Source organism: Anopheles arabiensis, chromosome 3 (genome assembly GCF_016920715.1).
Source record: "Anopheles arabiensis isolate DONGOLA chromosome 3, AaraD3, whole genome shotgun sequence".
Taxonomy (NCBI): domain Eukaryota; kingdom Metazoa; phylum Arthropoda; class Insecta; order Diptera; family Culicidae; genus Anopheles; species Anopheles arabiensis.
The window spans coordinates 86958095-86983604 of NC_053518.1; the positions used below are offsets into that span (position 1 = coordinate 86958095).

Below are 25510 nucleotides of genomic sequence, written 5' to 3' on the forward strand. Positions count from 1 at the left end.
GGGATCCGATCCGAAACGTCGCGATCAGCGGCTCTCAGTCGCTAATCAGCAGCCCTAGCGCTCACACAGTGCCGAGTGATCTGTCTCGAACCCTTGGGGTGGACCGGACCGTGTCAAGGGGGGGCCCCTAATCAGTGAGCTAATCAAGTGAAAACCAAAAGCCAGGAACCGTTCCGTACCGTGCAGCGATAAGAGGCCGTGTGTGGTTGAGTGTGTGGCAGAGAAATGGTATCACCTTTCGGCCGACGACGATCGTCTTCTTGGCGATCGATCGTGCTGCCGGCTTTGCTGTTCGTTCTGCCAGCGTTGGTTGAAAATGGCGAAAGCTGCAGCAAAACCCCGATCGTGGACGGGCGAACGGTCAGCGGTGTGAAGCAGCCGGGCGACAATGGTTACCGATTGGCCATCCGGGACGAGCCGACCGGGTACGAACCGGGCAAGATCTACAACCGTAAGTATTCCGCCATCCGAAACGGCAAAGTACAAAGGACGGGTGTGCAACTGGAGACGCATGACGAAATACTACTACTACTGGATGGTGGCAAAGCAAATATGTTCTAATTATGGTTGATGAAAGTTACACACACACACACGCACGCACGGTCTGACGGCACTGGAAGACTGGTCAGACACCACCGTGGAGGAGGAACTAGCGCATCGCTGATAATTTCCTCAACGCAGCGCAACGAGTGCACGATTATAAATGTGCCCGCAATTGGGCGGGGACTGGGGGAAGACGAGCGGGAAATTGGGTGGGATTCTTGCCTTGAGCGGCACGAGGTCAAAGTGTAACTGCGATCCCCACACGCGCTTTACACATTGTGGGTTTGCGAGGGACACTCATCAATAATAGTTGACGCAAACCGTGTTTGAATTTACAGTCAATGTTAAGAAGTGATTTGAGTTTCAAGCCTATTTTTGACACTCTTTTTGAAGATTTTGGATATTTTAACTGTATGACACAAAATGACCTCTGCTCCTTAAAGTGAGTGCTCTGAGCTTGCTCAACAGCATCGACAATGAAGAGTTGCAATCGGAAATTATGGATTAGTTTTTGACCATTTTGTAAAACGAAACCCTTAAAAGCCCCCCCGGGACGGACTGGATTGAACTTCTGAAATGCGAGAATTATTTTTTTGCGTATTGGAGGCTGCAATGAGTGCACAGAGTTGCGTATTGAGTGCGCGTAGGAGCTACACTAAGCGCGTGGGGATACAATGCGCGTAGAGCTCTATAATGCGTGTTCAGTAATTCGGTAGTCATCCTGGAACGACTTCATAGGAAACTGGCCGTGAATGAAGTACGCTTTTTGAGTAGGTTCGACGGCCACATGTTTCCCAAACATGAGTTACATGACGGCTCGCTACTTTAGACAAAACAGAAACCAAATCCCTCTCTAAAGGTTGCTCAAGCTAAGTTAGATTTCCTTACATTGCTTCCAATACCTAAGGAAGACAGCATGGACAGCAGTTTAGATCTTCAAAAAGAACCTTAAACCCATAAACATTGATCAAAAGCAAAGAGACACTAATTTAAATCATGCAAATAACGATGAGCACTTACCTTGTGATGTCAGAATGTTCGTAACAGTCTTCGTAATTTGTAATCCATTGGCATTGGAGGAATGAAATTACAGACATTTCACATGTTTGCAAGTACAGATTATCCTGTTAGAAGTTGCTTCGCGCATATATTCAATAGGATTCTTGTTAGAAGTTGCTTTGCGCATATATACTGTAGGATTCTTGTTGGAATACTGCTATATTGATGCTTTCTTGCAATGGCTCTAGTCTACACGCCTCCTTTTGTCTCCATCGCTGAAAACGTCCACTTGCCTCTCAACACTAACACTCTCACGCTCTCACAAAACTAACGCTCTCAGTGCAACCTCAATCCTCACAGTGTTCATCGTTGGCTCGCGCACGCACGCGAAGCTGCAGCAGTTCACGCACTTTACACTGGTGGCGCACGCACGCAACGGTGCCAAGCAGTATCTGGCCGGGCCGCGGCGCGTCGGCCGGTTTCAGCTGTTCAGCGACGCACTGACCAAGTTCCACGATCAGTGCGTCAACACGGTAACGCAGGCGGACGATTTCCCCAAGACGGAGGTGCAGGTGATGTGGGTCGCACCGGCGGCCGGTTCCGGCTGCGTCAGCATCTCCGCCATGGTGTACGAAAGCGAGCAGCAGTGGTTCGCGGACGACGGAGCGCTCACCAAGGTGCTGTGTGAGCATCAGCCCGTGCCGCGCCTACAGAAAGGTGAATGTTGTGCCTGCGATGAGGCGAAGTACAGTGTAAGTGTTAGGTCACGCCACTATCCTATCACACATCTGATCCGGTGTGCACAATAACGACCTCCCGGTTCTCTCTTGCAGCTTACCTTCGAGGGCATCTGGTCGAACGAGACACATCCGAAGGACTACCCGTTCGCCATCTGGCTGACACACTTCTCGGACGTGATTGGGGCGTCGCACGATACGAACTTTTCCTTCTGGGGTGAAAACCACATCGCCACCGACGGTTTCCGCATGCTGGCCGAATGGGGCTCGGTGCGTCTCCTCGAGACGGAGCTGCGGGCGAAGGGGGCGCGCCTCCGAACGCTTATTAAAGCGGCCGGTCTGTGGTATCCGCGCGTGAACGCCAACACCACCTCCAACTTCCGGGTGGACCGGAAGCATCACAAGATATCGCTCGCCTCCATGTTCGGCCCGTCGCCCGATTGGGTGGTGGGTGTGAGCGGACTCGACCTGTGCCGACCGGACTGCACCTGGACGGAGTCGCTGGACGTGGATCTGTACCCGTGGGATGCCGGTACGGACAGTGGCATCAGCTACATGTCGGCGAATGCGGAAACGCAACCGCGGGAGCGTATGCACCGCATCACCACCCTTTACCCGGAGGACCCGCGGGCACCGTTCTACAATCCCCGGTCGGCGGAGATGACCCCGCTCGCACGGCTTTATCTGCGCCGCGAGCGGGTGATGGCACGGAGCTGCGACGAACAGTTCCTGCAGGCGCAGGTACTGGAGCTGGCGGAGAATACGGAGGAGGAAACGCGCCCCGAGTGTGCGACGACCGAGTACACCGACTGGACGCCTTGTTCGGTGACTTGCGGGAAGGGCATTCGGATGCGCACGCGCGAGTATTTGCGGCCGGATGTGGCGGCAGGGGCACGGTGCAACAGGCAGCTGATCGGGAAGGAGATGTGCGTTGCGGAGGTGCCGGAGTGTGAGGAGGGAGCAGCGGGAGAGGATGCCAGTGGGGAGGATATGGGCCAGTCGGCGGCGACGGTCGATGAGGCAGGGGAAGGCGTCGGCGTGTGCCGTACGACGCGCTGGAGCGAGTGGTCGGAGTGTTCGGTCAGCTGCGGCATCGGGGTGACGATGCGGACGCGCACGTTCCTGGAAAACATGGGCCGGAAGAAATGTCCCCACATCAGTGTTGGTGAGTGATAGTTTCCTCTCGTGGAGGTTTTTTACGGTTTTACTCGGTATTCGCAGTTCTCAGACAAACACACTTTTCAAGATTAATTGTTTGAGTTAATCAAATTTCCTATTAAAAAGGTGTCCCCGTTAAAAATGTAGCTGATTTTGAAAATGAGCTAGTTATTCAATATTTAATTCATATCCTTTAAGCTTCAGCTTCAATGGGTTTTCAACATTTTCTAATCTAATAATCTAATAGGATTTTCCAATAGGATTGTCATGAATTGGTGCTACATAGTCCAATTCCCATCGCATGCAGTTCATTTCCCTGCAGAAAGAGTCACGAAAGAGTTCCTAAATTATGAGAACCCCTGAACAACCCGACTAACGACTCTTCTACTCTGATTTCACTCATAGAAAAGAGTGCTGCCAGATGAGACTATTCTTTTCAATATTAAAATTGCAATCTACTGAGTCCTATAGGAATCTAATAGCATCCTATAGAGATTCATCTTGTGGCATCTTTCCCTCTTTTCCGCAGTGGAAAAGCAGAAGTGCATGCAGCCGGACTGCTCGATCACCGACATGGAAGCACCGGATCCGCTCTGCCCCGTCACCGCCTGGAGCGACTGGAGTCCGTGCAGTGCGACGTGCGGCAAGGGCGTGCAGATTCGCACTCGCCTGCTGCTACTGGCACCCGAGGAACAGGACCGCTGCCAGAACCGCATCGAGCTGAACCAGCAGCGCCCCTGCACGGATAAGGCCGACTGTCTGTACGATACGTTCACCGCGCAGGAGATCTGTTCGCAATCGCCGGAAGCGGGCCCGTGCCGGGGCCGCTACCAGCGCTACGCGTACGACTCCACCAAGGGCACGTGCGTACCGTTCTACTACGGTGGCTGTCGGGGCAATCGGAACAATTTCCTGACGGCCGACGATTGCATGAACACGTGCACGCGATCGCGCCTGGAGACGAGTACGGGGTTGCCGCCGGCAGCAGCAACACCGGACCCGTTCGAGGCCCTGCCCGTCGACTGTGTGCTGTCCGACTGGTCGGAATGGACGCCCTGTTCCGTTACCTGCGGCACGGGCCGTTCCGAGCGTGTGCGGTCGATCGTTACGCATCCGCGCAACGGTGGACAGCCCTGTCCGCCGCGCATCGTCAAGCGCCGCAAGTGCACTGGGCCACCGTGCAATTGATGCGGGCTTTCTTCATCCTGCAATTAGTAAAGAAACGAGGGGTGAGAAGCACCAAAAGCACATAAGTTGAGGGAGTGAAAGAAAAATACACTTATGCGTCATCCATCAATTACGTAACGCTTAAAGGGTGGGGAGAGGGTGCCATCACACGTTACGATTTGTTACTTTAGAGAGAAGGGAAGTTTAACAATTGTTACGTAACGAGAAATAAAATGTTAGATTTTTGTTAATTCGAATAACAAATGAGTAAACGTTCATTCTTCTTCTTTACTTAACAACCTTCGCGGTTATGGTGACCTAAAACGGATTTCGCTACTTTCTATGTACCACTCAACCGAATACTCCGTCATTGCTAGGGGACCAGTTCATACCAACTTTACATATAAACACCAATTACAGTGGAGCGCCGTTTATCCGGGTACCTTTTATCCGGCCTTCCGTTTATCCGTGCTGTTGAGAAATGACAGTTCAATACAAAGGTGACATTGCGTTATGAAGAGGATATTTAAAAAAGCGGTTATAAGAGCACATTATCATAACAAAAAACACTAAAATTCATGGCATATTTCGAATATTCTCATGGGAAAAACATGAAGTTAATAAAAACTGGGTTATTTTTATCAAAAAATAGGAATTTTTTAAAAAATAAATCAGAAATTGGTGATAAAATGTATCATTTGACTCATTATCCGTGTTATTCGCTTATCCGGGCGAGGTCAAGTCCCGAGAAGCTCGGATAAACGGCGCTCCACTGTAATACCAACGTCAGATTCTTCCAACGTTACAGTTTGTTACACCGTTGATGGGGGTCGCAAATTTGTAGTATTCACGTTACGTAATTCATGGAGTGAGAGAAAGGATACACACTCCGCTCGTCATCTTTTCTCTCATATGATAAGAGCATGTGATAAGAGAGAGAGAGAGAGAGAGAGAGAGAGAAAGAGAGAAAGAGGAAAAGCTATTGATCTTCTCACACTAGAGAGAGCATGACATGGTGAGAGTGTGGATCGATAGAGCTTCCTCCTGATTTGGATGATCTCCTGGTACGATACTTTGAATTTCGATCCGCGCTGGTAGCGTTTCAATTGGTCCCAGCATCCCTCAAAGGTAGCGGAGGGAGTGAGAGAAAGGATACACACTTCTCTCATCAGCTTTCCTCTCATGCGATAAGAGCATGTGATAAGCGATGAAAGGGTAGAAGGATAAGAGGAGGTCGAACATTAGCGTTACGTACTTGATAGATGATGCCTGATCTGCTTTTCACTACTATTCTACGAGGTTTCTTTCTTCGAAAGTGGTCCAAACGCCATGCATCGCAGTTCTCCTTTAACAGCAATTATCACGCAACAGTGTTCGATTTTATTGCATTGCGCCATTCACCACCACACACACACACCACACCACACAGCCCGGACATTCCGGCTCGAACATTCGTTAATTCTAGCAGCTTTCACTTCACACAACTACTACCCGCTATTGGTATAAATATATTTCTAAACAACTTCTATTGCCCTTACCCCTTTCCTAGTTGTAGGACGCATTGTTCCTCTAGAAAGGAAGGAGGCGCGGGCACAACTGACACAGCAGGAAGGGTGAATTCGTTACAATTTAACTAGTGGTTTTTTGGTAAAAACCGCTCTTGGTTCGATTGCTCTTACAACGTACGGTGCATTGTCTTTTTAGCTGTCTTCTGTCCCTCGAAAAGGGACGTCCGTCTTCCTTTCGCTTGCGCTAATTCTATACTCAATCTCTTCTAGTTTCTGGTGGAGCGACTGTAACGCGTGTGTACACGTCTGCCCCGAAAGACTCTAACAAGCATCGTTTACTTGCTTTTGCGCTTGCTTTTTTGTCTGTGATGCCCGTAATGTTTCGTTTCATTAAATTCTAGTGCGACCACCGTCCTCCTGTCTGTACACAGAGTTAGAGACTATTGTCTTCCACCACTGGACACACACACACACTGTGCCGGCTTGATGCTGTAAGAGCAAAGAAGTGAATGGTTTAATTCTGTTCATTTATACCAGTGCTTTAATTTCTTCAAGTGTTTGCATAAGCTTAGTTCTGAGTAGTTCGATGGATGGGACACACCTAGTTCAGTATCAGTTCAGTTTTCTTTTCCTCGAGACAGATTTGACTCGCTGGTCGTACCTTAGTGGTACACAATATAGCACACACCTAGCAACACGAAACTATGCACCAAACCATTTCGATCGCACTCCACTCTTACGAAAGAACACTGGCAAGTAGCGACAATTAATTCTATATCCATCACCAACAATGTACCACCAACCCCCTTGCCATCCAACTCTACTCATCATGTTCTCTGTTCCCTTTTTTCCCTGATGGTGTTTTTCCTAATGATGCTGGGATAGTGTGCACCGACATCCCTCATACGCGATGCGGTTTGCGGGGCGATGAGTTTGGTGTCACGCGCGGGCTTGGATTGTCCTCCGACGCCGTCCGTTGGCCCATCGCCGGTGGCACGGTTAGGTTACGCACCGGTGTGGTCGGATACGAGCGACGATTGTTGTTGATGCTTGATTGTTGCTGCTGCTGCTGCTGCTGGTCCAGCTCGTCCGTTTCTTTGGGAAGCGTGGGATAGGAAACGAAAAAAAAACAAAGCAAAATAAAACGAATTAAATTAATACGTTTAATAAAAAAAAACACACAAAACTGCAACACTGTGCCGGTACTGGGTGGTAAACTAAGAAACGCAAACTAAACTACAATAATGGTACGCGTTATGAAGCAATGGGTTAAAAGTTTCTTTTTCTTTTGTAACCAACGGATAGAAACAAATGAAACACAGAAAACAACACAATGAGGTAGTGTTGGTCGGACGCAATCGCTCTCCACTTTTGTGTCGTCCCTCTGTCACTGTTACGATACTGAAACACACACATCAATTGGTACATGAAAGAAATACACTACACGTAACGGGAACACACACACACGAATGAAAGAATTCAATACCATTAAAGTTGAGAAACGAAATTCGTTAGATCGATCTACACTAAAGAGAGAGAAACAGAGAGGGAAGCTTAATCCTAACCTGTTAGTAGTAAAGGCACACACCAACGATACAAAAGTCATGCTGATCAGTTCTAACACGGTAAACGCAATGCTTTTCGCTACACTTTACATATGTGCTTTGCATTATCTTCAGCTAAACAACAACAAAAAACCCTGTGTGCATATATCATACTCTGTAGGGGAAGTTCAAGAATGTTAATAGTATCCAAAAACGGGTTCAAATCTTAAACAAAAACTAAAAAATACCACAATTATAAAAGGGAGGCATTCGCAGACGCATTTGGAGTACAGTTTTTTGTTATGTTCGAAACCACACACATAAACGACACACACACACACACAATAAAAAGGGGGGAGTAAAATGGGGTCTTGGTTCGCCGGATACACGCTACTAACCTTCGACAGGTGTTGTGATGGTGGGTGGGGAATAGAGTTCGTTTTAAGCAATATGGATAACACATATGCACACTTCGTTATATGTTACGCATACTCTGAGATGCACACCACATTGCGCAGACCATTCAGACACGTGTAACATAAAGGCCGTTAGGAGCGTTGATTAATGACACATTTACTAAGGGACAAATCAGTGCGTCCCTGGTCCCACGACTCGGTGGTGGACTGATGCGGCTAGGGATCCGTAATACTTTCTTCATTTTCTCACCAAAATAAGCAAAAACTGCTAAATGAATTTCTTTTTCGATTTAACTACATTTTCATTCCAGTTCCAGTTGCATTTTCAAAACATTGCAGCATAATTCTGTTGTTTTTTTTACACGCGATTTCTACTTTTCTTTCCTTCCCATTTTGGCGTTATTCAATCATACTCAATCTAGCGGGTTACACTGCACTACATTACACACTTTGGGATTAAACCAATTGCGGGAAGGTTACAAAACGAGTAACAAATGATTACTAACAGGGACTAAATGATCGCACACATACAGTCACACACACACACACATACGGTTTCATTGGATTGATTATACACGCTACTTCCTGCCTCTTTCCTTCTTTCTACCTCTTCTTCTTCCCATAAAAAAGCGCATGATTTTGCTTTACGATCGTCGAACTGCGCTCTAAATTTGTTTACTGCTTTATACAACTAACTTTACTCTCAACTGTGTGTGTAAGTGTGTGTTTGTATATAAATATTTCAAACCTACTGGGACATGGGACATATTTTTACATGTTGCTTAATTTCTCCCCAACTAGCGCCGCACAACCGTTTTACAAATTGATCAACTTTCCTGTTTCCAACATGCCGCCTAGAGCACGTGCAAACAATTAAAACAAAAAGAAGATGATTCTATAAAAATATTATCCATTGCTCAGAAGCACACACAGCACACAATCGTGACCTATATGTCCTCTGTCTAGTTGGCAACGTATTGATACAGCCTGACGATCATGTAGGATCGTGAAAGTTGTCTTGGTGAGTGATGCTCCAGCATATGATCCTTTCACTAAGGACATTGATCTACTGTTGTCTTGCTAATTCTTTTTTCTCACGTACACTGCCACACACACACATACACATCATACTAAGTTTTGTGTGTACGCGTGTGCCTTTAGTCTAATCCGCGGCTCTAGCTGTTACGGGTTTCACGTTTGAGCAAACTCCCCTTCGCTACGTGTACGGTGGTTTAGCGGTTCATACACGCTTGCGAAGTGCAACAACATAATCAACATAATAACACATACAAGAAAACGGTACACATAGCACACAAAAGAAAACGATAACAACTTAGCACGCTTAGAGAGTAGTCGGAGAGCACAAGGAAACCACGATGACAAACAGTTAGCACAAAACGGAACGAAAGGGAACTAAAAAGATAAAGAAAGGAGGACCCGTTGCAAAACACACAAACGAAAGCACATCTCTAAGGTAATGATGATTAAGGTGAAGAGTACTCGGCGCTGCCCAGCTTCTTTAAAAACAAAAACCTCCGTTCAAAGCTGTGTGTTTAGTTATTCTAAATTCCTTCTAAATTCTTTCCCACCACTAATCTGTCCTACATTAAGCAACTCCGTTCAGTGGATAGTGTTTTACGATATAGAGGCGAAAAAGGGTACGACGAGTACACTCTACTACTGTGTACTGCAAAAAAAACAGGGAAGCGTCTCCAGCGCCGCAATGGACGGGATGTAGGGCCAACCAGCACTACATCTCTTTAAGGGCATAATACCCGTGTACCAGAGCAAAGAAAAGAAAGCAATATTTTATACGAAAGCGGCTTCACCGGCGAGACGAATGCAACCCCGTTTCTGTGTTACATGAGAGGATGGGCTGCAGCTAAAGATAGTAAGGGTTCGCTTCATTCCCCTGGCGTAGAAAGGATTGCATTTGCGAGTTTAACAGTGTTCATAGTAAAGCGATGATCGTGTTGTGCCTTATTTCCGTTTTCCTTCCCCCCCCCTTCCGAATGGTACTACAATAAACTTTCGACGCTGCTGACGGATATCCTTTAGCTCGAAGATAAAACCCCAACAACTGATACCAAGCATCGTCCCAATCCCTCTCCCCCATATTAACAACCAGTGCGCGACCTCGACTGTGATCTCGCGCTCACTAGTGTGCGGCGGCATTGTGCTTTCTGCTGCTGGCACGCGTTTGCTTTCTGTTGATCGATTGCTGCTGCTGCTGCTGGGCGGACGTCGCTGCGCTGTTGTTGTTATTGGTTAGACTATGCGTACCGTTCTTGTTATCGTGACTGTGATGGTGATGGTGGTGGTGATGCTGTGGAGGGTTCGTACCTTGTGATGTCATTACTGGCTTCGGTGGGTAGGGAATGCGGAACAGCTCAATCTTCAGGTAGTCGCAAATTTCCAGACACACCTACGGGACAAAGGGAAATAGTAGAATGCGATTAGTATGTAATATGGGAAGAATTTGTATTATCTATTTATTAATTTTGCTGTCAATTCATACCTGCCCACAGTACCGGATCAGATCGACGGTACACCAGAGCAAACAGAACCACAGGACGTAGTACTCTGGCAGGAAGCTGTTGAAGTACTGGTTGAGGAACAGGCACAGCGGCCCAATCAGTCCCCAGTCAAGGTACTCCATTTCGCTCTTTGTCATATGGGCGACCTAAAATTAACACGACCAAAAGGAGAACATTAAATTAATCAATGAGTAGCAACGCGACGTTTGTGTGAAGCAGCGCACTTGGTTTCGTCATCACTTACCACCAGCCGGTTCGTCACCTTGGCCGTAATCATCCCGAACGCCATTATGTACAGGGCGGGATGGTTTTCGTAGATCTGATCCGTCGATTTCTGCGAGATCACGTACGCCGGCACTACGACGAACAGGAACGGGATGATCGGCGATAGTACGCTCGTGCCCTAATGGTATTCCAGCAGCCACAGCCGGGGTGGTAGTAGAAGAGATGCAAGATGGTGGTGGGCACAAGGCAAAGGCCCCAGCAGTACAGGATTTAAAAAAATAACCGGCAGATTCAGCACACACACCACCAAATCAGGGGGAGTCAGAGGGAGGGAGAGAGACAGAGAGAGAGTTGTTGTGTAGCGCACCGATGCATAAGGAGCATCATCGAATGCATACGGTGGGTCGGGGGGTCAGGGGAGGAAAAAACAAAAAGTACTCCAATTAGTTGCGATATGGAAGAAAGCACACTATACCACAATGTCAGTAAGAAAAGCGGAAAAATGAGGATAGTGTAAGGTGGAGGGGGAAGAGATGGACAGTAACAGTATTTGCACACACACACATACGTACACAAACTCGCACACAGATACACACACGAGATGCCTAAACACGCGAGCGTGCGAAAGGACAGCGTGTATACTAGTGATGGGAAAAATGAAGTCGGAATCGATTCCGGATAGCTCCGAAGTTTTCTGGAATCGATTACGGATAGTAGGTCCGGTATCGGCTCTGGCATCGGTTCCGGAATTGGAGCCGATTCCGATCCCGATTTCGGAGCCGATTCCGATTCCGAAGCCGATTTCGATTCTGGAGCCGATTCAGATTCCGGAGCCGATTCCGATTCCGGAGCCGATTCCGATTCCGGAGCCGATTTCGATTCCGGAGCCAACTCCTGAGTCGACCCCGGAACCGGTTCCGGATTCGACTCCAGAATTGGATCCGAAATCGGTTCCGGAATCGATTCCAAAATTGATTACAGAATCGGCTCCGCAATCGGTTGCAGAAACGGCTCCAGCATCGGCTCAAGAATGGCCTTCGGATTCGACTCCAGAATTGGTTCCAGATCCGATTCCAGAATCGGCTCCGAAATCGGAATCAATCCCAGCATCGGCTCCGGAATTGATTCCGAAAACGGAATCGGAATCGGGTAGGTCCGATTCCGAGCTCCCACTACTAGTGTATACTTGCGGTTGTGTGCATGTGACTATCGGGGGGAAGGATTAGCAAAAAGCATTAAAAGAAGGTGAAGGGAAAGGATGCTCTTTTATTATACGTTTGTTAATGGATGAGGTGTGCCTATATTTAAATTAAAGAAAAACACAAACATTTAAAGGGATATTTGTTCTAGCAAAAGTACAAAAAAATGTTAAAGCTAATGTTGTGTAAAAGAAATCATAAATTGAATTAAAAGATGAAAACACTAGCAAAACTAACATAAGAAAAGTGTTATTTACACTCTTTGTGGACACATGAATATCAAGCATTTGAAACATTGACAGGAAAATTTGAACTTAGTTAAAAATATATATTTTTAAAATTATTTTGCTAAAACAAATAAATTATCCATTTGAGTGTGTTGGTTTTTGTTTTCCTTTTAACCGAAGAATGGTTAGGTGAATGATGCCAATTTTACAGCGTATGAATATGAGCATTTTGTCTGTGATTTAGTTTCTGATACAGGGATAGGGAGAAGGAATGAAGTGTAGCTTTAAAATACGCCAAACTGTTATGACCGTGTCACCTTAGGTTAAGGGTTTTTCGTAAGTCTTTAGAGCGATAAAGGTTGTTCAATAAATTACTATCTTCTAATTAGATCTTTGCGTAGTTATTTGCTGTCCGTTTAATTAGTTCGATACCTTAGTCCATCAATTAGTCCGTCATTTAAAATATCGTCAGAGAAAAGCTAGGGAAAAAACCCCCCAACTACTGCCTTTTTGCTGTTTTCCCCGGTTTTCTTATTAGTCCAATTTTAGTGTTAATTTTTCAGCGAAATGTAAATAGTACTTCGAGCTTCTTATTGGATTTACGCTTACGATATCGAACCAAACCAAAATATTACTTTTCTTTTTTTTCCTTTAGCTCAACGCTTATGGGAGATTCTCAGCCTCTCTAACGCATTGCATAGCTGCTTCCGCGTACCGCTACCGATCAGCTTGTTGATTGATAAAGGGCAAAAGGTAATTGATTTACATTAATCAAATTGAATGATTATATTAACCTTGGCTTAAAGACGGTGGGCCGGTTGTGGATGCAAGAAGCGATTGATTCGATAAAATAGGTGTGATAAACCGTTTCGTATGGAGGAGGGATGACAATTTAAAAAAAGTGAAAGAAATGTAAAATCAAAACATCAATGTGAAACTAAATTTCAAGATTTTACAATTGATAATTTAAGCAAATAACATGTCATATACATGAAACATCCCTTTTGAACACTATATCTACTGATCGGAGAGAGAGAGACGATAGAAAAGGTGATCAACAAACGATCGATGCGGTTTGAACGGACAAAACAACAACAACAAAACACACAAACAAACAACAGCATACAAATCGTTAGCATAACACTATCGAGAGCCAGCGAAAGGGAGCAACACAGCGCAGTACTATTAAATCAAGCAGGGGGAGGACAATCCAAACACTTTCCCGGACAACATGAATCAACCGAAGAAGAAGAACAAGCAAGATCGTTAGCACGTTATTGCACAAGGGACAGAACAAAAACACATGAAGAACTCGCCAACACGTGTAACAAATACAACAGGAAGTTAGTATTATGAAAGGACCAATCTAACAATTTTCACACATACACACACACATATGTTAAGTTCACGCAAACACACACACACACACACATAGATTAGTGGCCTTACAGCGACAGTAGATCCATTTTTGCCCACGCCACCGGTAAAGATAACGGACGCGTTCTGATAGGCGAGCAGTCCGAACACAAACACGGCAAAGTAGAGCGGGACCGTCTTTATGTCGATGCCCCCCATCAACGGTAGCTGTTTTTGATTATTGTTATTATTGTTGGTGGGGTCCGACGGGCGGAAGGGTCGGCATCCCGTTGGTCGGTTGTGTTGGAGGGGCCCGGCGGCCATGTGGCGTGGTTGTGTGAGGGGTTTTTTAAAGTTAGCAAGCCCAATTGAAGTATTGGAGATTATTATTTTTTTGTTTTGTTACAACACACGACAGCCAAAAGATAAAGAAATTCGTAGCAGTAAGGAGGGGGTGGCGCCCCGAGAGACCGAGTTTTAGTGGCGAGAACGAGATAAGAAAGCACACGAAAGAGATAAAGAGCGGCAAAGAGAGAAGAAAGAAAGAACAAGAAAACGAGAAAATAAGTAAAATGAGATAAAAAAAAAAGGAAGAAAGAGAAAAAAAAACCATTTCGATTAAGTATGTAAGTCAAAATTGCAGAAGAGAAATAAAGAAGAAGAAGAAAACAAAAACGAGAACAATATAAACGACCTAGAGAGAGAGAGAGTTATTTATTGTTTGGGAAGAAAGATAAAAGTGGCATATAAACTGGAGAAGAACAGTAGTACAAAAAAACCTCTTTATAAAACACGACACAGAAAACTTATCAATGTTTGAAACAACCTCCCCATCGCAGCATAAAAACAACAAGGAAATATATTCGGTTGGTTATTATAATTGCACATAAAGTAAACAAACCACACCTAACCGACTATGTATTAGATAATTGCGCATTTTTTCCATTGCGTAAAAGTAAAGATGCCACCCACATTAGTACAATTGTGTTAGAAACAATGTATGTGAGAGTAAATGATGATTTAAAGAATAGAGAAAGTAAAAAACAGAAGACAGGAAAAAGAAACAGGAGCATAAAGGAGGACACACAGACAAAAGGTAAAAATGCTCATCCCAGCATCAGGGATTTGCCATACAAAAAAAAGGTAGCTTAAATATAGGAAATGGGCGCAAAAAAAAAACGCAATAATAAAGTCGCTTACAGCAACGGTGGAGCCGTTCTTGCCGACGCCACCGGCCCGAAAACTCTGGCAGAAGGTGGTGAACACTTGCACGAATCCGAACGTAAAGATCGCACACACGGCGTAGTTCCAGCTGCCACCGAGGAGCGGCATCTAGCGAAGGAGGAGGATCGCCGCAGCAGGATCGAGCAAACGCGCAAGTCGAAAACACGCACGCACGGGGTTTAAAAGTAACGGATAAAAGGGGTTAAACCACGGGGGAAGATAACATAGAAAAATGAAACGGAAAAAGAAGCGATAAAAGTAGTAACACACACAAAAAATAGTGAAAACAAAGATTAGAAACACTGAAAAGTATAAATAAAACATTAAAATACATAAACTTAAACAACGAAAGAGAGGAAGTGAACAGCAGTTATCGACAACAGCGCAAATTACCGCAGACATCATCATCATCATCATCATAGCAACTTGGGCAAGGCGGCGCGGGAGAACCGCAAAACATAACAACAACACGACAAAACAGGGCAAACATTGCACAGGCATGCATGCAGCAGCAATAGCAGCAGCAGTAAGACTGTCGTCCCCCAAAAACCCAGTTTCAGACGCACAACAAACTCCATTCCTTCTTATAGATAACAACCACAGCAAACAACAAACGACACAAACAAAGACAAGTAGTTTAGTTGGAGTGTTCATGCAGAACAGTGTCCTCCCTCCGTACAGATCATGCAGCATTGCGGCAACACGGGAAACATAAACACGCATGTAAACACACGCATGCAACCGATCGAGAGACAGATGATAAGAGAGCTGAAGAGTTTCGTCTTGGTCAGAGAAATGTCTTTTTAAGGCCATTTAACGGGCTGTCGTGTAGATAAATATTTAAAACAAATAGGTAAATTTTTGTAGAAAGTCATGAAATCATTGCTTGAACACGAATCTTTAAAATATTGTCAATTAAATGCATTCATCATCGGCACTTGTAAAACGGATACAGGAAGATGGGGGATAAAATTGTCATGGAACAGTGAGAGAAAGAGAGAAGAGGTTGTTGGTTGGGTTGGGTTGGGTAGGGTTGGGTAAAGGTGGCGAATGTTTGATGAACTTACGGCGACCGTGGATCCGTTTTTACCGACACCGCCGGCACGGATCACCGAGAAGAACTCCAGCAGTGACCAGCCACCGCACAGGATGGTCATGACGGCCATCGTGCTCCACAGTTCGAACTGGCCGAAGATCTGCCACCGCGCAAACCGTTCAATGTATGTCGTTCGAAAGGTGGTATGCAAACGGTAGGACAAACGGGAGAGGTGGTTTTCGTGGGAGGGGTTGTGAATTGTGGAAAGAAATTGTTAAAAAAAAATAGAGTAAGATGTTAGAAGAAGTACTCTTTCGGTGGGCAAAGGATGGAATCAATGAAATGGGTACGGTGTTGGTTCCACATCGAGCAAAACTTTGTTCCACGTGTGTCAATATAGGGAAAGCTTATTTTTTATAGTTCAATATCTAAATATGGACCAATCGAAATAATTTCAAGTTGACACAGCATGGTTTTTTTAGGAAATTTACAAGCCAATCCTAGAGAAAAAATGAGACATGGGAAGGTTGCGTTCTATGCTATTCTACTTTGCGGTTTGAATTAACAATTAAGTCCTCTGGATATAGATGAAGATTGGTGTTGCAAAACATAACAGTTATTTACTTCATTTCACAAGGAGACAACATTCGATGGGCATAATTTCTGTTAATCACAAGACAAAACTTGATGTTGATAAGAATTGCACTCATTGCACTCAGTTGGAGTTATCTCTTGATGTACCCAACATTTTAAACACAAGGAGCAACATTTATAGCTCATATTTACAGGGTTTTCCAAGTCACTTTCGAATGTGCACCTAATTACAGTCTTTCCCCGATTTACGCGACAATCGAGTTACACGATTTTTAAATTTTGACATTTTGTATGTCACAATCAGTACAATTATGTCCAACATTTGTCAAAAGCAAAATAAACTGAACTATTATTGAAAACGATGGATATAGTTTGGCCATGATGGATGAAGTTTTCTATGGAGATTGACAGATAGGGAGTAAGGGTTGCTAAGGACCTTTTTAATGAGTTGCTAAGTAACATTGGATTCCCTAGCTGTCAAATGAAAATGTGTCAAACTACACTGAACGGACCGACCTGTAGTAATTATTGACCCTTGGTTTTTACACATGATTTTCAACACATCACAAAGAACTGTCAAACACAATCCAGCTTAAGACGTGTTGAAAATCATGCTGCAGAAATTAAAAATTATGACGTTGAATACCAACGTTTACATTCGAAACTGCCTTGGAAACCCTGTATATATTACAGGGGTTTCCGAGTCACTTTCCAATGTCTACAACATTTTTCAATGCTTCCGCGATGTTTTTCAACAGCTGTCAAATGTTGTAACTGCATCACAATAATGTTTCAGTTCTTCCACATGATTTTCAACACGTCTCAAGCGGGAATTATTTTCGACAGTTCTTTGTGGTGTGTTGAAAATTATGTGGAAGAACTGAAATTTTATTTTTTAGTAAATATACCATTTGTCAGCTGTTGAATAAGATCTTGCAAGTGGTGAATAATGATATGCGCGTTCAAAAGTGGCTTGGAAAACCCTGTAAATCGATTGCTATGACCATCAAAATTGAAAACCAACCTCAACACATTCGTACGAGCGTACAATTGTACCGATTGCCATCTTCGGCTGTGTGTACCAAAACGAAGGGAGACACTAGCGAGCGGAAAGAAAATCGTACGCTGATAACACGGACAACTCTCAACCCCAATCAACCCTATGTTTCAACAGCATCGACATACTCGCACTACCAACCCAACAGTCATTTCAAATTGGACCACTAAATCAAACCACTCCCCTGCTTTACTTCTTAAGCTCAGCGGGCATGCCACACATTGCTTGTGCTTATCATACATTGCATTATCGACAAGCGCCATCACACCATTCGGAATGATAACAATCCCCCCAAAAAAAAAACCTCCACTCCCTAACTACCGCGTATTATGCGCGGTCACTAGGGTGCGAAAAGTAAGACAGGTGGAAGAAAAGCACTGCTTCGTTTTGTGCATATGTGCGTACGGGCGACTTGTGGAGTAACTCGTGGTGTCCGCAACACGGTGATGTGTACTTTGGACACGTACAGCGCGCGATAGGATGCGTCGACACACACTGCGCGCCAAAAGATTGGTGGTAGTCGTGTTGTGTTGGTCGCGCTGCCTAACCCTCAAAAACCGTCAAATCAACAAACACATGCGCGAACGACAAAAAAGAAACAAGCATCAGCAATCACGCCATGTGCTTTGAGACGCACAATATCTAGAGCAGGATGCCGAACGGGTTTATGAAGCTCGTGGCTCGACTTTCCTCATACAGAGCTTTGCACGATACAGCTTCATTTGCATAGTGTGAGAACACGGACTAATGAAAACAATAACGCAACGAAACACACTTGCCGTCTACACACAATGCAATGGCGAGCTGTAATAGCAGCCCATTCCCATTGTCAAGGCGGCGTGCCCCCACTTCGGTGTACTGTGTGTCGAGCATAAAGGGCAGGCAGCTGTATTGCTGGCCGAACAGATTCGTCTGATACGAGCGGAGCATTAGTTTTCTTTTCCCTTTGGTTCATCTAGCCCTGGTTCTGTCCCGGATCGGGCGGGCAACAATTGTGGCTAATAAAGTGTAGGTGCAATTTGCACATATCACACCACCACCCTTCTTGCACTATGTGAGGGGTGTGTGTGTGCAAAATATGGCAATAACAGTGGCAAACGAGAAAAAAACGGCTTCGCAACTATCTAATATATAGCCGCTGCTGCTGCCGCCGCCGCCACCGCCGCCGGAGTCAAGGCCCAATCAATCAAGGGTGAGATCATGGTCACCTTTTCGAGTATGTGTCGTGCAATTTCTTTTTGTTTAGCTGGGTTGAGAGTTTCCCTTTCGACCTGAACAGAAGCTGAACCAAGGAACCCGGACCACGAACTGCTCTCAATACTGCAATGCTGAAATGAAAACGGGGGTTTTGCGTTACCTTTCCCACCAGCTCCCACCCGGCCCTTACCTTCGTCATCCAGATCGAGGGACCGAAGATGGCCGATATCATATGAATGCCGATGATCGTGCACTGGGCCTCGGTTACGTCGATGCGCCCGAACCGGAGCGTACCGGACACGTACGTCTGCCAGTGGGCACAGTAGAACAGTGTCATCGCGCAGAAGCACTGGAAAAACATCCACCGCGGGTAGTAGCCGAGCTGGACGGAGATACAGGCCGACAGGGCGACAAACACGGTCGAGATGGAGTCGCACCCGTGATCGAACAGCTCGCCCAGCGGCGAGGACGAGTTGGTCCGGCGCGCCTGCTTGCCATCGATCGCGTCCAGGCTTTGGTAGATGAACAGGCCGATGCCGCACAGCGCCGACGACCATCGCGGGGGTTCCTCACGGCCGGTGGGGCTGTAGCTGTTGGTGATAAAAATAATGGAAGGTTTTTGTGTTAATAAAATGAACTTGTTTAGAGTAATAATCGGGATTTTTTGCTTTCTTTTTGAACGTTCATAGTTTTTTAAGTTATTCATAGTTCGAGTAGAATCTCCAATCTCGAGAAGAGAGAGAAAATATCACAACTTCTGCTCTAAATAGCCATTAAACCTGAAATAGAAGGTGTGAATTGTAATGCTAATGGCTCAACAAACAAAAAACGACACCACAAGGCAACGAAATTAATACAAAGGAAAACATCAACATCCATCCAGCACCACCCTCAACGCCACAAAACAATTGCAACACGCGGCGGGAAAGTGAAAATTTCCTATCGATAGATAACACGGAACAAATGCTCTCCCGCTGCCCCGACACAAACCCCAAAATACATCTACAATAGTGGTGGGTACATCTGATTCAGATTCGTGAATCCGAATGAATCTTTGAAATTATTAAATAAATCTGAATCACGGTTGTAAAGATTCATGAATCTCCAAAGATGAATCCCGAAAGATTCGGGACTTTTCAAATGATTCGAATATCTCAAAAGATTCACAATTCTCTATGTATTCATGAATCTCAAGGGATTCTTACATCTCCAAAGATGCATTCTTCTACTTGGTTCGTAGCAACCTAGGTGGTGATGCCAGTCTATACAGGCTTTCGAGTCTTCTTGGCAAGAATCACGCAGCCAGATAATTTGTTTTGCTACTGGGAGACGGTCCAATGCAATATTTTGAAAATCGGGCATCTCTAAAGATTCATGAATCCCTCGAAGTATATGAATTTTAATGGAGATTCATTTGTCTTTTGAGATTCATGAATCCTTGGAGATTCATGAATGTTTCGAGATAGATAAATCCTTGGAGATTCATAAATCCTTGGAGATTCATAAATTCCTTGGAGATTCGCGAATCTTTAGAGATCCAAGAATCTTTGAAGAGTCGATTCGAAATTCGAGTCAGTCATCACTGTAGATTCATAAGAATGACTCTCAGCGAAAGATTCATGAAACCCAACACTAATCTCTAATTCGACGCATATCAATCTTCTTCGCGGAAGCACCGAATACCGCGATCAAACTTTCCCTCCCTGTTGCTTTTTTCCGCTTGTTGCGTGTGAGAGTGTTCGTTCACTTTGCGTTTCCGATCAACCCACCCTCCCCCTCTTTCCTACACAAGCCGGCAAAGTGGCACATTACGGGGTAGGTTTTGAATGGGGAAACAAAAGTAGTGGAAAAAAGATGTGGCAGACAGCGTGTTCATGCGTGTTCATGCTTGTGGCGTGGAATTTTCGTGCGAAAAAAAAAGAAAAAATGCAACCGCTAACGGTGCCCACCGCCGTTTTGCCGTTTCCTTGGCAACCGCATCGCACCCACACGCACATTCGCGCGTTCGAGATGGATCGAATTTTGGGAAATGCTCTGTGCATCGAAATTTTCTCATTTCGTCTAAAATTGCGTGGTGTGCGTAGCTTAAAAATAAGCCACAATCGTAGGAACTAATTGGTCGTATTGTTTTCTTATCAAGCAACTCGCGCTCTTGCCCCAAAGAAATGTACAAATATTAAATAGCGCCAACACAACGGCACACACACACAAAAAAGGCCAATTGCAAACATGATGTCCGTCCCTGTTGAACCATGACGCGGCTAAAAACATAACTCTTCTCCGCGTACGTTTTCAAGTGCGTCGCTCGCAGGGCGGCGCGAACCAGCCAGGAAGGTGCACACACAGTGCACACTTGGCGCAAGGTAAGAGCCTCTCCCCGTGTCTCCGTTCGGTTCGGTTCATTTTCGTGTACTTCGCCGTTAGCGTTGCCTACTAGACACACGGCTGCCTCGCCTCCTCTCTCGTTTCCCGTCGTTCGCTCGTTTTATCTGTGGATGATATACTTTGCGAAATTACATAATTGCCACCACGCGCGCCCTTCTCATTCGCTGCCCGTCCGTCATGTGCTCGGATTGCTCCCCGAATTGCTCGTGTGCTCTACGTCTACGTCTTTCCCGTTCAGAGCAACTGAGTTTTTTTGTTTTGCGTTTGCTAGAGACACTACGACTGTAAAGCGAAGATGTGACCCTTTGCCTCCAAGAAAGATGTGTAAAAAAAGGTGTAAAATTAATCCCATCTAATGTTCGTCACTTACGAGATCAGTATGAGCGTGGTGGCGATATTGATCGCCAGGCCGACGATCGTGATGAGATTGGGGGCCAACCAGAGCGGCACCTTCGAGACGAGCCAGCACCACCAGGGCTGCAGGAACGGATCCATCAGGCTGACGTTGGTGCAGGAATACTTGTGGTCGTACAGCTTCTTCAGCTGCGCCGCGTGCAGCAGCTTTTGTTTGTAGAAATACATCGTGTGTGTGTGTGTTCTTCGAGCGGGGGTGCTGCAGTTCTTTAGAATCGGTTCACACTCCGCGCGATACGGTTCGCCGGGAAGGGTGCTAGACGAAAACAATGCACACCCCGTCTCAGACGGCAGGAACGGTTTTCGGAACACTGGCACAACGATTGCTCACGGCGTATCTTCTCACTGCACTTTTGGCCAATTTTTGCTTTACACCACCATCGCACGCCTTTTCACAGGTGGCCCTAATTGGAGATGGCAACGTGTCGAGCGCAACTATGGGGTGGGAGGGGAAGGCAGCACCGCAATAGCACCACCTCAACTTCCGTCAAATATCTTCACACACACGCAGCGGGAACTTCACGCACAGTGCCGCATCACTTTGTACGCGAGAACGATACAGAATTTTCTTTTCTTCACCGCTGACCATGAATCAACCACCGAGCGGATGTGGCCAGCTTCGCCAAGCTTCGGTCAGCACCTGGACACACGCGAAAAGAAAGCAACAAAAAAAGCGCACCGCTCCCCGTCAGCAGCGACACGGCGAGACACCGAAGACGGGAGAAAGTATCATCACACGCAGGCAGGATGTGGTGGAGTGGTGCTTCTCCTATGCGGGCAAAGAATTCTACTTCTGCCCGGTCTGCCAGCAACGATACCAAACGAGAAGTGGAAAATACCCGGAACACTGCCCAATGTAGCCCGTACTGGATGGAATAATCGCGCGATTAAACCACTCTCGTCCTGTCTGGCGAACTGCGAAACGGTTTCTACGTATGATTTCTGACGAATCGCACGCACACACACTCGCACGATCTATCACGCGATTTTTTCCTTCCAACTGCGCTTGACAGCTGCCACTGCTGTCAAGCGGCAGAGTGACCAGCAATACAGATTTATCTGTACAGGCAGTTCCCGAGATACACGATTAACCCTGTCACTGGCAACCAAATCCAATAACCGGGCTACCAGCGGGTAGCCAGCGACATTGGAGGATTATAACTTTTGACTGCGTAATCCAATATCGATGCAATATTTGGAAGAAAATTGAATAAACTAATACGGTTTCTATAACTGTGCATAGATTCGTTCGAATCGTGACCGTTTTTAAGTTATAGCTTTTCAAAGTTGAAAGGATTTTTTAAATAACAAAACTTAAAAAAAAAACACATTTTTTTCAGAACTTTACAAAATTTTCACAGCAAAATCACTCCAGTAGTTTTGAAAACTGTATATTACAGTTCAAGTCTTGCATATTTTTTCAGAATTTTTCTACAAGTCATTAAAAAAGGAGTTTCGATTTGAATAAAAACCGTTACAACACATCTGTCATCATAATTTAATAAAATGCACAATTGCGACAAATTCAAAAACTTCATATAAATGTTTGATACTCATACCGAAAACCACCAAAATAATCTGGCCACACTGTTCAAGCGGACAGCTTGGCAGTCAAGGTAAGCAGAAAGCAGGTTAAATGGGATACATTTCTGCTATTTTTCGATTTTCAGTTGAATAAACAACAAAAGCACGTGCACAATAATTTACTCATAATCCTAGTATTAACAAAAATGCAAAATATGACAAAATAAGCAAAAAATAAATAACAAATATTCTAGACATACCGCACCTATATATGAACCTCGCACGCGTATCCGATGACAGCTCATAAAACATTCACAATAGAAAGAAAAGCAAAGAAACAACACACGGTCCGTTTTCGGCAATAAATACGGGTTCCGGGTGGAAAAAACTGGTCACAAAGGTTCCGCTTCCCCACAAAACGGTATCCACTCGGTGTGCGCGATGGCAGACGGTAACAGTTCCGATGAGGATTTCTCCGACGATTGGGCGCTGTACTCGCGCCGGCCGGAGTGGTCCGACATTACACCACTTCCCCAGGACGACGGGGAGAATCCGGTCGTGATGATCCAGTACAGTGAGCGCTGTAAGTATTTGTCCTTTCCGCTTTGGACATGGATTACATTGCCGATCCTTCCATTTCGCTTCACAGTTAACGATGTGTTTGGCTATCTGCGTGCGATCATATCGAGGCAGGAAAAGTCCCAGCGCGCCCTCGAGCTGACGAAGGACGCGGCCAAGCTGAATGCCGCCAACTACACCGTGTGGCAGTACCGGCGGGACATTCTGAAAGCGCTCAACGCCGACCTGTACGAGGAGCTGTCCTACATCGGGCGGGTCATTGCGGACAATCCGAAAAACTACCAGGTGTGGCATCATCGGCGCGTCATCGTCGAATGGTTGGACGACCCATCGAGCGAGCTGACACTGACGGAGAGCATTCTCGACATGGATGCGAAGAACTATCACGCCTGGCAGCACCGGCAGTGGGTCATAAAGAACTACAAGTACGTTCCGGTTCCGTCGCAGCGCAATGATTTGTTTGCCTTTACATTTATAGGCCCCCATTCTCTACGTGACACAAACAGTGTGTCACCCCGATAAGCGGTACTATTAGTTAATTGCCTTCTCTTTTCCTCCCACACCCCGTAGCCTATTTGACGATGAGCTGCATTACGTGGACCGGTTAATATCGGAGGATATGCGCAACAATTCCGCTTGGAACGAGCGGTTCTTCGTGCTGAAGCACGGCGGCTTCACGCCGGAGGTGCTCGAGCGCGAGGTCAACTACGTCATCACGCGCGTGGGCCTGATCAAAAACAATGAAAGCCCGTGGAACTTTTTGCGCGGACTGCTGCAGCAGGGCACCGGCAAGCTGGCCCAGTTCCCGGTGGTGGTCGAGTTCTGCGAGGCACTGTACAACGACGGCATCCGGTCGCCGTACCTGCTGGCCTTTCTGGTGGACCTGTACGCCGAGCAATACTTCGATGTGATCGAGTCGGGCGGCAATGAAGCGGTGGCCGAGGAGTACCACCAGAAGGTGCAGGATCTGTGCGAGTCGATGGCGAACCAGCACGACAAGATACGCTGCAAGTACTGGCGCTACATTGCGGAAAACTTTCGGCGGAAAGCGTCCGAGCGGGTGGCGGCCGGCGGCGGACAAAATGGCGCGTGATGGCAGTGTGCCCCCGGAGCAGAGCAAAAGTACGTTAACTTATGAGCAGAGCAACGGAGGAGGGTGAACTTTGTTTTAGTGCTAGTTTTGTTAGATTTTTTCTTCTCTTCTCTATTTCCTCCACACAAACAAATAAAGAAACTGGTAAAGTGGCAGCAAAATAGCTTAGCACATGATCGGAGCGTGCTGTTAACAAACAAAAAAGTAATAAATAGATAATTTTGCAATATTTAATAGGCCAATTAAGGAAGGTTTAAGCAATTCTTTGGTTCTTCTTATCCCGCGCTACAACCGCTTTGCGATGTTAACCTACCTCAGGAGTGTCCGAAACCATTCAAAGTCTTGCGCCTTCGTCTGCCAGTCCGTTATTCCGGCCTTAATGGCGGACGCCTCCACGTCATCTTGCCACCTCAGTTTGGGCCTACTACGCCTCCTCTTTCCTTGTGGACGGCCTGAAAAGTAGTGGTGGGAGCTCGGAATCGGACCTACCCGATTCCGATTCCGTGTTAGGAATCAATTCCGATGCTAGAATCGATTTCGGAGCCGATTTAGCTCTAGAATGAGAACCAGTTCTTGGAAATCGACTCCAATTTAGATACCGACTCTGATTTCGGAGCCAATTCCGATTCCAGAACCGATTTTGATTTTGGAACCGATTCCGATTCCGGATCCGATTATGATTCCGAAACCAATTCCGGCAAGCGCATAGCTCATTATTATAACGGCTCCTCCATTGTCCTTCCACACATACGGGGTCAAGGATCCTTCTGAGTATCTTCCTCTCGAACGCA

At 45.9% G+C, this 25510-nt stretch overlaps 3 protein-coding genes and 1 long non-coding RNA gene across 9 annotated transcripts; 3 read left to right on the top strand and 1 right to left on the bottom strand.

Moving 5' to 3' along the window:
* Positions 1-26: 26 nt before the first annotated feature.
* On the top strand, positions 27-4876 carry LOC120900303 (spondin-1). The gene is made up of 4 exons (XM_040307109.1): positions 27-451; positions 1903-2294; positions 2376-3444; positions 3967-4876. Exons 1-4 carry the CDS (start codon positions 226-228, stop codon positions 4623-4625), a joined length of 2346 nt encoding a protein of 781 aa, XP_040163043.1. The 5' UTR covers positions 27-225; the 3' UTR covers positions 4626-4876.
* A 1068-nt stretch (positions 4877-5944) lies between these two features.
* Positions 5945-22518, bottom strand: LOC120899928 (cholinephosphotransferase 1). 6 transcript variants are annotated; one of them, XM_040306294.1, is made up of 9 exons: positions 21480-22517; positions 18915-19314; positions 15908-16036; positions 14817-14948; positions 13710-13844; positions 10854-11012; positions 10591-10755; positions 10416-10497; positions 5945-7207 (listed from the first exon to the last, which is right to left on the bottom strand). In XM_040306294.1, exons 1-9 carry the CDS (start codon positions 21689-21691, stop codon positions 7014-7016), a joined length of 1608 nt encoding a protein of 535 aa, XP_040162228.1. In that variant the 5' UTR covers positions 21692-22517; the 3' UTR covers positions 5945-7013. The 6 variants fall into 6 exon arrangements, with proteins under 6 accessions (XP_040162228.1, XP_040162227.1, XP_040162226.1 ...); XM_040306293.1 differs by lacking the exon at positions 15908-16036 and having other exon boundaries at positions 5945-7131; positions 10292-10497; positions 21480-22518; XM_040306292.1 differs by lacking the exon at positions 14817-14948 and having other exon boundaries at positions 5945-7178; positions 10246-10497.
* On the top strand, positions 18355-19404 carry LOC120899929. The gene is made up of 2 exons (XR_005739125.1): positions 18355-18719; positions 18774-19404. It is a non-coding gene; the product is annotated as an uncharacterized LOC120899929 (long non-coding RNA).
* An 821-nt stretch (positions 22519-23339) lies between the features above and the next one.
* LOC120903672 (protein farnesyltransferase/geranylgeranyltransferase type-1 subunit alpha) lies at positions 23340-24980 on the top strand. Its single transcript, XM_040313235.1, has 3 exons — positions 23340-23630; positions 23697-24051; positions 24197-24980. Exons 1-3 carry the CDS (start codon positions 23489-23491, stop codon positions 24717-24719), a joined length of 1020 nt encoding a protein of 339 aa, XP_040169169.1. The 5' UTR covers positions 23340-23488; the 3' UTR covers positions 24720-24980.
* Positions 24981-25510: the final 530 nt, after the last annotated feature.